We start from the raw sequence: 13,605 nt of genomic DNA on the forward strand, positions 1-13,605 counted from the left end.
AACATCTACTTACCCCCACCCAATAGCAACCTAACTAAGAGATCTATCGACTACTCGGGACCTATCATCTGGAATGCATTACCACCACATATCCGTGAATTGCCTTATAATCGATTCAAAAAAGCCCTACTTGACCACCTCTTGTCGTTACACTAACACTGTTGCCCTACCTCGCCCAGACATTGCTTCATTGATCATTTGCTACCATTGTTTGATTTTTTTGCTATTTTCCTTTCTTAACTAAACAATTTTTACAGCCAGACTGTTCAGAGTCAAGTGTACCTGTTTGATGCTGGTGTGATCAGACTAGATGACCTTCACGGTCTTATCGATCATTCCTATCTAATACCGAATACTGTGCACGCATATTTTCTGTACCACCATCACTGCCGTTTGTTATGTATTTTGGTTCGATGAAAATAAAGACTCTCTCTCTTTCTCTCTCTCTCTCTCTTGTCTGTGGCAGTCATTCAGAACGATCGCTCTGCTTCCACTACAACTGCGTGAGCACTGCACTGGCGACATTTTGATAGCACACTAAACAATGCGATTAAATACAGTTTTGTAAGACCTGGGAGCAAGAATACGAATCGGGTATTAATTGTATTTATTCAAGTCGAGTAGTGACTGACTATATTTGCAAGTACCGAAATTAGACACCTCTTTCCACGAAAACGAGGATAACAGTTTCGATATTTCTCCCTTACGCGAAAGCCTTGATGCCCCGAGTCATCATATCACAACATCCCGAACATTTAGCACAAAGCTTCGCACGTAGCGTAATTGGCATTTCTGTGACGTCGTGATCTTCCCGCAACATTATTGCAGAGTCCAATGGAATAAGTGTGATTGAAAAGTATTGTCGTGACCTTTCGAGTAAAACCAACCAATTGACAGGCTTTTACTGATAAACGGTGTAGACCAGGGGTGTCAAACTCAAGTTGCGTCGCGCGCCGGATTCAGAACTTCAAATCACTCGTGGGCTGGACCAGAAACATAATTCTGAAATGCTACCCATGCCCGTGTTGGCCAGTTGAATACTCAACAGCCCATGAATTATAGCGCTCTATTCTATCAACATCTTTATTCGCGGGCGAGATAGCAGCGTAGTGGTATAATCCACAGCTGCAACCCCAATGGGCTGTGGGTTCAAGTCCGACTCCAGAATTCCTACCTAAGTGTTGGAGGTTTATCTAGACTCCTCCCCGCCATATCATCCGATGATTGCATGGTTGGTTGAATACAATTATATAAATTGCTAAAACAGTGACTTTAACGACGATGATATACGTTGGCATATTGCTAATATGGCTTTGTCTTAGTCGTAATCTGGCAATAGTCCTGTGTATGCGTTCTTATGAGGGGTACACGATATTTAACTGTAAACACAAACGTTGAAATTTGTTTCATTATTATTATTATTATTATTATACCGCGATTGACTTTTTTTCTGGACGTTGAGGAACAAGTCATAAGTGGACATGAATTGCGAACACAGTTTATTTTTAATATATCAATTATGTTATCCATGTAGCCTGCATATACCGGTTTGTAATTGGCGTTTTCACTTCTGTGAATAACTACGTTTAGGTCCATTTTCCCACAAAACTCTGAGCTCAGTGTGCACCTTTTTATTCTCGGAATTAGGTGTCAATGGTTGAGCCTTGTTGCTTATGGTCATTACAGTGAAACCGTAACACCACTGTCGAATGGTTATAATGTGGCCTATGAACATACTCTACATTTTCTGTCTTGAGGGATGATTTAATGAAAGTATTTCGTAATATAATTCTCAAAATTTGTGTGAAATGTACAGGATAATACAGCTCATTTGCAAAACCGCTTCGCTAGCCGGATGAAATCGTATGGCGGGCCGGATGCGGCCCGAGGGCCGTATGTTTGACACCCCTATGCTGTAGGCTATGCTACGAAGAATATAAACGTCATAACAGAAGTAAATCAGGAGGCAGAACGCCCTACACCAGAATGATGAACTAACAGATGGACAAACGGACGAAATAATTACTAGCGGAAATGAAGAGAAGGTATGCAACTAACGGACAATATAACACCACAAGTATCAAATGTCTTTATTTGGTGTTGTAGACTTTGGAACTATTTTGTTAGTTGTCGTAGTTTTCATTCCGTATGCATGCCTCCTCTTCACATCGCCTAGTCCCGGATGGATGTCTGATTTCAAAGACACTCCAAGTCGTTTCCAGGCCTTCCTATCTTTTCATTGTATCGCGGTATCGTGGTGTTTTGCATTGATGAGAAATTCCTAATAAACTGAGCTGAAAATGGTACATATATTTTCGGTTTCGACTCCATCGACACTCGCATCGCAAATGCCCGAATATTCGACTTGAAATCGAATCACTCAGCTGGTATACCATCTTTACCAGCCCTAATTAAAATGTGATGTTTATCCTGAGGTAGTGATGCACGACGCAGAATTATGCAATGTCAATGTTCGTTGATGAGCATTCGATACAAATGGTATATGTGGACAACATTTAGAATATTCGTGGGCATGACAGCTATTAGGACGACAGAACTGCTCTCTCCGTCATTTCCAACGGTTCAGATTGTCTCGCCGGTATGGCGGTTGAGGACCCGCAAATCCTCCGAAGCTTTTCCCAGACGATTTCAGGCAAATCCGAATAAAGCAGAGGATTCAATGCGCTGTTTATCGGCACGATGAGCAAACCGGCCGGCAGATAGACATCTTTTGGTATATCGACTCCTGCATATGAAATTTGAACACATATATTTTCCGCAGTGTGTTATCTATTGCGAGTTTGGGAAAAGTGTACGTTACTATCTCGCACTGCTGATCACGACTTTAAAAATGATAAAATGAAGTGTTTGAAATGAGAAGATTTGTGGACGAATTCATTGCCGCCCATCTCTGCGATATATCTGTGAATTGGTGAGATGTGAGCTTATATCATGCGTTGAGATGATGTAAATATATACCAATATGTTAGGATTTACTGAGAGATGCATCATCCGATTTTACTACCTCGCTTGGGCCGAGGTGAGGTTTAGGACAAACCATATCCATTTCCATATGCGTCCTTATAGCTTATGGTATTGGAATATTATGAGTCGTATGAGATACTGATGTTTCGCAGTGATCAGCTGCAGACGGATTTATTCAATTCTCCTACTTTTTGCTTGCTATGGTATTATGACAAAAATAGTTTCATGAATCTTACAATACTGCTAAAACTCCATAGGTTGGAGTCATTTTGTCGGTCGTTACATGATACCACTAAAATATTACAAATTGCAAAAGTATGATATTTGACTTGCAGTGGAAACCGGAAATGTGAAGCATGTTAACACCTTATCATACGTCCCATCATCTTATTGATGTAAGCTACCTGTAACTGACTAATGACTAGGGTTGCATTCAAAATAAAAATCAATTTAAACCACACATATTTAGAACGATGCCCTTGTTTAAAACATATGTTTTTTGTATTTTTTTTTCAAGCTATGACGTCAGGAATATTAAATTATGACTTCATAGTAGATTGACATTGACAATAAAAAATATAGGGTAAATATAGCTCATTTGACGAAATATCTACGTACTATAGCTATTGAACCGACTATTTTGAGGGTTCCAACCAACGCGTAGAGTATACGTCGGCTATATCGGGTAGTAATCGTCCGTGGACTCATACAACATGTTTTTTATAAAGCATTTACACAATTATGTCATAATTATAAAACGAAATAAAATCTTCTTTTTTCAAAGGCCTTTGTTTAAAACACCGTTTAAAACATGTTTCAGACAAAGTGTGTTAAACAACCATTTGTTTCAAATGCAACCCCACTGATGACCATGAAAATGTGTTTCCGGATGACTGCCAGCAGTGTCATGTCGAATATCTTCTGTTTCATTTATACATAGCCGACTTGCTTAAAAGTATTATCCTATAATAAATCATCTTATAGCTGGACTTCATAACTCACCATTGAAAGTCAAGAAACCCATGATACAAATCGGTATCCAACATAGAAAATCCGTTACGACGATTCTTGTCAGCTTACGTTGCAGTTTCCGGTTTGCTTCGTTATATTTCTCATCGCCAGCATGTGAATTCGCGCCGGTTAGATTCGCCGTGGCCTGTCTAGTGAAGAATAACTTCAAAAACTTCAAAATATGCGGTTGATCACAATTTCACCGATATTCTATTTCAAAAATGCAAAGTTAGCAAATACATTTCACTTAAAAGTAGATGACGGAGTTCCGACAAGTAGCTACTCACGTAAATTTGACAAAGTAGATTTAGTCGACCGGTGGTATTAATTTGGCAGTAGTTAATCAGAAGATGAGTTATTTTCAAAACGCAATATGTATACATTCATGGCTAACGTGGAACAACAAATACACAACAAATATACGGCCAATTTCCGAAAATCTAGTCAGCTACCCTGATTCGAGGGATCCTTCACCCAGTTGTCATGACAATTTCCCTTGAAAAATTTATGCATTTCCCATAAGTGCTAGTGATTTTGCAAAATCAAAAGTGTAACAAGTAAGTAGCTTTGCCTAAAATACATGGAAAAGAAAGTAGTCTATATATACAACCAATTAAGTTATTATTACTACACATAGGTCAATACTACTTATACTCGACCATCTTTGATGTCACCAAGTCATCTTCTCAAAAATCCATGAGCAAAAGTGGGCTGCTGTAAACGTATAGATCTACTAACGATTTGATACACTCAAACTCTAACAGTAACATCAGATCAAATCAAGTTCTGAAAATCATGGAATCGGAAGTACCTGAACAGCAGCACATAGCAGATAGACATGTACAGAAAAGCCAGAAAATTGACAAGTAAGAGGAAGAATGAATATCTCCATGTCCTGTCTGTCGATGGATCGGGAAAAAACGTCGGCAGACAAACGCCGTGACTTGAATAGTAGCCAAATTCGTAAGTAACAGATATGTTCGGGTTCACGCCATGAATCATATTCTTCAATTGGCTCCATTCAGTAGACCTGCGTATTGTTTTTCGAAAACTTGATCCAAATGAATACTTTAATTCCCATTTGATGATATAGTCTACGTACCCATATCGTGACATGTGTGTGACGTTCATAATACTGAGCCAGTTCTTGGTGTACTGAATTTCATGATAATACATGACTTTGAAGATTCGGTTTTCGTTGAACCTGATATAAATACAACGAATACAGTATACAACAAATCTAACACTGTAATCCGAGTCGTGATTGAAGTGCGATATTTCTAGACCAGTGATTTCCAGCCTCTGCTTTCTGAGCCGTATGCGGATCCACGATATCAATCTTGTTCCTCTCATTGACCCATAAAAATCCCCCCAAAATAATTTGACATTTGTTGTTTTCTATCAATAATTCGCGTCAATTTATATATATCAAGGCTAAACTAACGGGCATTAGTTATATCTAAGCCGCTCAAGGCCGCTTACAACAAGCGGGAAGACGATTCCTACGGGCTCGCGTCAAACGGATTTATGAATTAGAGGTCGCCCTATATCATTTTTTTGCAGGTCGATACCGATACCGATTATCGACACACTCACAAGGCCGATAACCGTTATCATTGGCCGATATCAATATGGAAGGAGCAAGGAACCATATATCGCTAAAGATATTACATATTAGGCAAGATGGCACTTGTAAATGCCACAGAAAGCTGAACAATAAACGAGAAAAAGAGTTATTGCTGAATTGTGCATATTTATTGAAATTTCGGATAACTCAAAAAGCTAAACGCGACATAGAATTGCAGATCAGTCCAGTAGATGTAGATGGTATTGCAGGAAGTATATTTTCTCTGCATTCCCGCCCAGTTAAACTCGTCCTGCAATGTAAATCTGACAGGTATCACCCTTTGCGTCTTCGATTTCTTGAGATTAACAACACGGAGCTTTGAATTTCCAATATTTAAAAAAAAAAATTTATACATAATATATCGGCCAGGTCGATAATCGGTCGACCTCTAGTATGAATACCAGTCACATAACGGAATCTTGCGTTCAAATAGCAATAGACCTGATATATTGTTTCTGTGATGAGCGCAGGTACTTGCCAATACAGTTTTACTAAGTGCCAACAATAAACTGCGTTAATTAGCCGGCTAATATTAATTAGTATTGACGACTGTTGCTCGTTAATACAATACTTCCCTTCTATACCATGATATGTGTCATTCGTGGGTTCTTTCCGATTTTTTTTGTACTCATGTCGTAAAAACACCGCCGGCTTAGCGGAGGAGAAACCGACATAAACCTCTCACACTCCAAAGAGTAATAACGTCGACACTCCGATCGGAATCCCATCAAAAAACTACGTTAACTCCCTCGCCGAGTCATAAGTTTGATAGCACATGATAAAGAGGCTCCTGTTCGCTACTTACGCAACGCTGCTTACAAAGTAATCTTCAAGTTGTGGTATAAGCGGAATTGTGCCGAGTAATATCGATATCACCCATGCAAGCGAAATGGCAAACGTCGTGCCGGTAAGGTGTGGCCGGGATAATGGCCTGGCAAGAATATGAAAACAACTAAATGATAACGTTACACACATAGGTAATTAAGTATAGGTGAAAGATACGCAGAAAATACATTTGGAAACTAGCGGAAGAGAAAAATGAATTTTTTCCCCTGGTACTCCAGTGAGTCGTTTAAAATAGTAGACGTGGTCGATGGGCCGCACACTTTTGGCAGGTTTCAAATTCTAAATTTGTAATATGTATCTTTTTGACCAACACAAACTCCTAATGAAAAATAGATGCAATCTTCTAATACAGTGGTTCTCAAACTGGGAGGCGCCACCCTTTGGGGAGTAAAGGCACTTGAAGAGGGGGGTAGTCGCCTCAAAGAAATTATGTTTCTTGAACTTGTAATAGGTGTATTTGTGCTGGAATTTCCGAGTACATTAAGAATTTAAATGTCATAATTGCGTCGTATCCTCCATACACCGTTGCTATATATTGACTGATGCCGCATCTTGCACTGATCAGAAGATATCTATCAATTAAGTGTAACTGGTGAATACGTGCAGCTGATATCTGACGCGGGGCCTACGTACGCCCCGGCTGATGCTTTTATAGCATGTGCACCAAGCATATATGCACAGTGAATGTAGAGGCACAAAGTTACCGAGAAGAGAATTCATTATAAAATTATGTCATAATGCCTTTTGAATCTAATAAATAATGATTTAAATCGCAGTGACCAACAACGTCGAATAAACGACTCCGAGTATAGCCTACTCAATTACGACCGATTGTGTTAAATGTTACCCTTAATTAGCGTATTTTATGACAGCCCAAAAGTACTCGATTAAGTTATTCACTTGTTAGACACCTGCGAACCGAAAGGAAAAATTATTTGTCACGTGAGAAATTGACAAGTTCGAACGACGTGGACCCCGCACCATTACTTTTTATATATCTTATGGTGAGGTACGAGCTAAGCTTAAGAAGGCCATAGAAGTAATTAGAAACGAGATAACTAAAATAGGTATGCTATGTGCTACTATTGCGCATGATTCTTTTTGCTCAAATAAAGTAAACTGGAAATTTTTTCGCGCTTCGCGTGATTTCCTTCCATCTTGTAAATATTGCTCTGCGGTGTCCGAATTCCGTATTTGAGAAGTCTCTCGACAGTCATTGACTTCCATGGCAACAGATCATGGAATATGATTGCAAACATTGCAGATGCTCTTTTCAAAAAAAGGTGCGCGACACTTTTCACTGTCATCAACGGGACATGTTTTAAAAAGTTTTTACAACCGCTATTCTAATATAAATTTGCTTGCCGAGATATAGGAGATATTTCACGTGTATTTTATGGAGATTTCACTCTTGATAGTGATGAAAAGTCTTATAAATTTAAATTATAAAATATGAGCATTTTGCTAATAAAAGTATTCAAGTAGGAGTGGAAGGGATTGAGAGGCTATGATACGCAAGTCATTATCTGAACCCTTGCTAAGCTAACAACTACTCATCTGTCTGAATATATAAATCAATAGTAAGACTGTGAATAGTAAGATATCTTGAAAGAGGTGAATAGTTACCTATGTAGGACAGCAGAGCCAGTGCTTACAAGTGACTTATATATTTTGCATGTTACGAGTTCGTCTTCTTATCGAACCCATCCATTTATTCCAATATAATTTAGTTACTATGGATTCGCTCGAATAAAAGAATTACCTCATCGCAGAGTGTAGTCTCTGGGTTGCAATGATTGCCATCGTGAACACCGACTGCTCGGAACCAATAACCATGATTGCGCCCAACGCAGCACAAGTGCTGCTACTCCGCCATTCACGGTCGACATGACAGTAGTCCGTATCATTTCGAGAAGCCTTTATGCATATCGAAAATGCGTATACCTGCAAGTCGTAAAGTTGCTTGCGTATATCTAGAAGCTGAGGAAATTCATGTCTAACTCACGCCTACGATCATATCAGAAAATGATAGGCTTAATATCAGCCTGCGTATAATCTTGTTGCGCGTCGAAGTGCTCGTCACGTGATTAGACAATAAAGGTTTGATCATCGTCCGTAGGGTTATAGCAATTACACCTGTACAGCCGATGATTGCCGCCAAACCTGGAATAAATGAAAAGAAATTGGCAATGGCACAAGCATGGCACGAAACGTGAAGCTATATACTCAACGATTGAAAAAACGTACGACGTGAATGCATTATTGCAGATGTAAGTGTTAATTTACGGAGCAATCAAGTCTCAAAGCCGATGACAAAACAATGGATCGCTGTTCGGAAGAGAAAAAATTGATCACTCATTTTTCGGTTTAGAATATTCGGCTTTGAGTAAGCGGAAAATATACTAAGCATAAAACTGAACTCGTTAGCTGCTAAATAACACCAAATCATTCGATTTACTTATTATCCAGCTTATCGCGAGGATAGCCTCGCTGGCGATCAGTGACTTTTCATCGGAGAACGCGCTTTTAACACAGCCTGCCTGGCACTCGTCAACTCCCGACTTGCAATCTTTAATTCCGTCGCATACCTGCAATGGTGATGTGCAGTGGTGGGTGGGTGGTAGGTGGGGCCATATTTTGCAGAATTGACCTTTACTTTTCAAATTCTCACCGAGACCCCACCAGGACTTAAATCTGGGCCGTTCCAGTTTAAAAGTGGGCGGAGAATAGCCCTCTACCGATTCCACTCTTGATCGACACCCCATGACATGTCTGAGGTTTTTTAATGAGTTTAAATAAACAAACTTTTTCTCCACAAAAATCTCTCTCTATCTCTCAATTTTCAAGGCTGACCTTCAGTATGGCGTCAGAGAGAGGAATATGATGCTTCAGTGCGTAGCCACTGTTGCCTGGTTTCAAACAAGCCGCCAAACATGGTTATAGACCGCGCGGCTCGTCAGATATCGAAAAATGGAAAATACATTTAAAATATACAAATGGGCGTGGTCAGTGAGTGGTCATTGAACTCAAGTTCATGATCAAGATTCAATCAGCCCCTGCAGTCCGGTCTATGGCATAAAACAACGCGATATGTTTTCTCTGGTCATATCCAACCATTTGCAGGCATAGTAAACCTGTTTATGACTCATATGCCGAATGAATTTGCACTTGAACTTGACCTAGATTTTAAAATCACTGAAGCGTGATCAAAATTACCGAATCCCCCTCCGAAAACTCTCCAGAACACGTTTTGATGTTTGAAACGGTGAAAATTTACACAGAACACCCTCATGTCGACTTCTGATGTTCTGACAGATTTTCCGACAATATTTCCCACTCGGAAAATATCTGGAAATTTTAGGTGATAACCATATTTTCAGTTATTTTTTATTTATTTTTACAAACCGCAATTTTTGAGTACGGTTCCAAATGCATCGGAAAAGTCTCAGCTTTTCAAAAAACGTACTGACCGATGTCTAGGGCGGGGCGTGTCAACATGGAGAAATCGGTGTCGGAGACATGCCATATCATATATGATACACCCATCTCGTAAGAATTAAGTAAGAAAGAGAGTAAAAGAGAAATATAATATATTAGTTTGCATATTCATTCAAAATGCCTTCGACGTTACATGCACCATTTTATGATTGTACACTTGAGAGCAATTTCGCAAAGTTCTTAATTCATAACGTCTTACCGCATTCTGAGAAATATATTGCAAAATTCCATCATCTTTGCAACTAAAATGCGGACAGTCAGCCTCGTCAGTTCCACTATCGCAGTCCTTAATTAAGATTGACATATAAAATGTAAGCATACGATTTGCGGATAGTTTAAAGTCAAAATTCATACGGCCTGCATGTCACATTTTTTCTCAATCGCAATGTTCGGCAAGGGTTGATCAGAGCAGTAAAACCTGTAAGAATTGTTCGATAAATAGCCTTCCTAGGGTAACCTTTTTTTAGCGGAAACACAAACCTGCCGTTAATGAGTTATGTTGCTTAATTCATTTTACAAAGTTTTTCTTGGAAAATAGGTATCGTTTCCATAAATTTAGCGCAATGCCGTTGATATAGAATATAGATCGATGATTTGTCATGCTATTTCAAACTATAGCAACGTTAATTGCAATATCTATCAGCGGTCTGACTCATATGTGATCTAATTAGGGGCATAAATTCCAAAGTGCTGAAAGTGTTGTCACTCAAACGGGCCCGACGTTACGCCTGCTGAGATACATTGAGTAGCTGTTAGCATGAGTTACCTTGATTTACAACCGAGTTCGTCCGCATATTGTTCGCATTGACTCATGCCATCGCATACTTCGTCGAGAGTAACATCTATCGGTGATCCCGTTTCGAAGTGTCGACACCTTGAAATGAATACGGCCATGTTGGTTATTCTCCATCTCAATCATTTATGTCTACTTCATTGGTTATCGAGCCACCGTGCAACGAGTACCTTCGAGGTATATAGTAAGAATCAGTTGGTCAAACTGGCTATATCCTATGAATTTAGAAATTTATCATTGGTCTGAAGACAGTACGAGAATTTCTATCCGAATTAATAACGCCTTGGAAATTTTCAGCGCCGTTTCAAGCGATAACTCAACAAGGTTGTTTGTTTTGGGGTATTCATGGAGTTTGTCGACTACTATGGTCATTTACACCAGGCCGATATTCTTCTTATTTTCCGTAACTGCCGACTTATAGCACGGCCCACCTCTAGGCTTTTGTAAGACACCACTGACGCGGATGAGGTGGCGAGGAGGAGCCTAGGTAAACCTCCGACACTTAGGTATCGGAATTCTGAAGTCGACCTCGGTTGGACTCGAACCCGCACCCATTGGTGTTGCAGCCGCGGATTATACCACTGCCAATTAACTCGGCAAAGTCGAAGCTGGTATTTATGGCGGTAGACGCTTGGTTAATGTACGGTACAGCAATTACATTGTCTTCCATTATTGGAAATTTCTAGTAGGACGTGCGGCTCCCATGCATTTTCCCTTCACCAGATTTCGTGAACCAAGCGTAAATGGTAGGCCTACATTAAATTACATTTTCCCGATGTTTGTGGAATCAAGGTCCCGATAAATAAGGCCTATACTTGGAAATTATACATTGAATACCCCTATTATTGATGCTGCGGCCCGCGGCGTCATCATAAACTGGGGAATTGGCCAACGAATATATTTAGGTTTGAGATCCCTGCCTTAAATACTCCAGAAAAGTACTAGAATCTCATTACCAATGACATCTGTATGTAATAGAGGGATGATGATATATCTAGCTTGATAAGGGGGTGAGAAGTCAAACACATTCTGGGAGTCACCTTCTCAAACCTAGGAACTATGGTCGAGACAGATCGAGATTAGATTAATGGTGAGGTCGCAGATGAGTGCGAAACGGGTCTTTCCCGTACCGACTCCAAGTGAACCCCTATGAATGTTACAGGCTCATTGCAGATGCAATACCTGAATTCACAGTTGGGCGTTAAGCCTAATTGCCTTCCAAATCTGGAGTTAGAATGAGAATTCAAGTTTTGCAATAGCCTGCAACTAGAATAATATTATTGAATATACACTGTATGACATGAGGGAGTAATTTCTAATATTGTCGGATTCAAACGTGACGACAAGTACGTTTCAACTTACTTTGGTCTGTGATCTTGATAGTGAAGATAATCTGTAAAATCATAGTCGTACACGACGATATGGTCACAAAAACCCGGTTCCGTCTCGCAATTGCATTCTTCGTCCATGAAATCGTTGCATTCTGGTATACCGTCGCACGCTGTGCCATCTGATTTCGAGGCAAAATACGGGTACACGAATTCATGAAGTTGAGTTAGAAATGTACCGTAGTTCGGTAGATAGAAAGAGATTGAAAAATATGTAACTCACTTCGTCATGAGCACGACGTTATCGAATATTGATTTTGCGGGGGTTGGGAACAATTCCAGAGTGCTTAGAATCAATAACAAGTAATCTTACTCGGCACTGCATCGTCGCGAAATGGCTATACCTTACACATACGATGGATATTTAACTATTGAACTCACACTTCCCAGGAGGTTCGTAGCATTTATAATCCAGTACTCTGTCGCTTGGAGACATTCTTTGTCTTGATTCTGAAATTCGCAATGTATTGCAAAATTATCTAGGAAAATGTCATCATATGCACCCTGCCTTTCTGGGCAGAGTTCATCGGTAGACTAACGTGGGTCACTTTAATTTTGATGGAGTGTGGATTTAAACAGGCTGACATCGTAACGATAATGCTCCCCATCGGAAAAATGCCACAAATTTGGAACCCGATGACTAAATAACACGGTGTTGCGGCTTCAATTCTACATGTGCGTGATAATGGATAGTATTTAGTGATAAATATGAATAGCATTATGTTATAGCAGTGCCGGTCAAAGTAGCCAGCGTTCCTACTCAAGTAGAAGTAAAGGTAACGCCTACTAATTATCAGCAGAAGTAGCGGTTTCGACGTCTTTGCAAAACTACAACAAATGAAAATAGAGAAAGGAAGGCTGAAATTTAATCCGTCACTGGTACTGGCTTCTTCCCAAATTCAGAGATTTATCATCGGGACTCTCAGAAGTCGACTAATGACAGTATCCAGTTCCTGTGATACAATGACTATTCCATGTGGATTTTATGACAAATTCACTCTCAAAAGAGACGCAAACTTACCCCTTGACCACTTTCAGCTTTCAAAGATTCAAAGTGCAATAGTTGAAAAGTTTTTCCAAAATATCTGTTCGATTAGAAGTAGACGTATAGTCTAAAACAGGGCTGGCCAACCTTTTCAGCCAAAGGGCCACATTCGATTGACGAACTATTGCGCGGGCCACTAGCCGCGCGAATCGCGAAAAATTTTCGAAGTTCATAATTCAATAATATTGTTACTTGACTATATTGCGGGCCTGTTGTATATCGCTGGGCTCAGTTTGTGAGGACTGGGCTATTCGGCGCATGGACATAGCGATATCGAAAGCTGCGACCAAAATGCGTCAATCATTTCGTGCCTAGGTTTCATAGTCGGCGGTCTGACTGCGAGCGCAAACGCAATGTCGCATGGGCTATGTTGAACGACACTTTGTCTCGTAATCGCGAATATAGCTAGACT

At 39.9% G+C, this 13,605-nt stretch overlaps 1 protein-coding gene across 1 annotated transcript in view; it reads right to left on the minus strand.

The window, feature by feature from the left end:
* Window positions 1-2,456: 2,456 nt before the first annotated feature.
* LOC145447667 (uncharacterized) overlaps window positions 2,457-13,605 on the minus strand; it is a 75,111-nt gene continuing 63,962 nt past the window's right edge. Inside the window, exons 26-38 of the mRNA XM_080325927.1 lie at window positions 12,530-12,598; window positions 12,123-12,270; window positions 10,734-10,841; window positions 10,322-10,385; window positions 10,167-10,253; window positions 8,928-9,057; window positions 8,475-8,632; window positions 8,232-8,413; window positions 6,429-6,554; window positions 5,099-5,200; window positions 4,808-5,026; window positions 3,988-4,145; window positions 2,457-2,746 (exon numbers count right to left, since the gene is read on the minus strand). Coding sequence (XP_080182053.1) covers window positions 2,544-2,746; window positions 3,988-4,145; window positions 4,808-5,026; window positions 5,099-5,200; window positions 6,429-6,554; window positions 8,232-8,413; window positions 8,475-8,632; window positions 8,928-9,057; window positions 10,167-10,253; window positions 10,322-10,385; window positions 10,734-10,841; window positions 12,123-12,270; window positions 12,530-12,598 — 1,754 coding nt within the window. The 3' untranslated portion in view covers window positions 2,457-2,543. The remainder of the gene's footprint in view (window positions 2,747-3,987; window positions 4,146-4,807; window positions 5,027-5,098; window positions 5,201-6,428; window positions 6,555-8,231; window positions 8,414-8,474; window positions 8,633-8,927; window positions 9,058-10,166; window positions 10,254-10,321; window positions 10,386-10,733; window positions 10,842-12,122; window positions 12,271-12,529; window positions 12,599-13,605) is intronic.

This window comes from Botryllus schlosseri, chromosome 1 (assembly GCF_051294905.1).
Source record: "Botryllus schlosseri isolate E-star chromosome 1, Bs_hap1, whole genome shotgun sequence".
Classification (NCBI taxonomy): domain Eukaryota; kingdom Metazoa; phylum Chordata; class Ascidiacea; order Stolidobranchia; family Styelidae; genus Botryllus; species Botryllus schlosseri.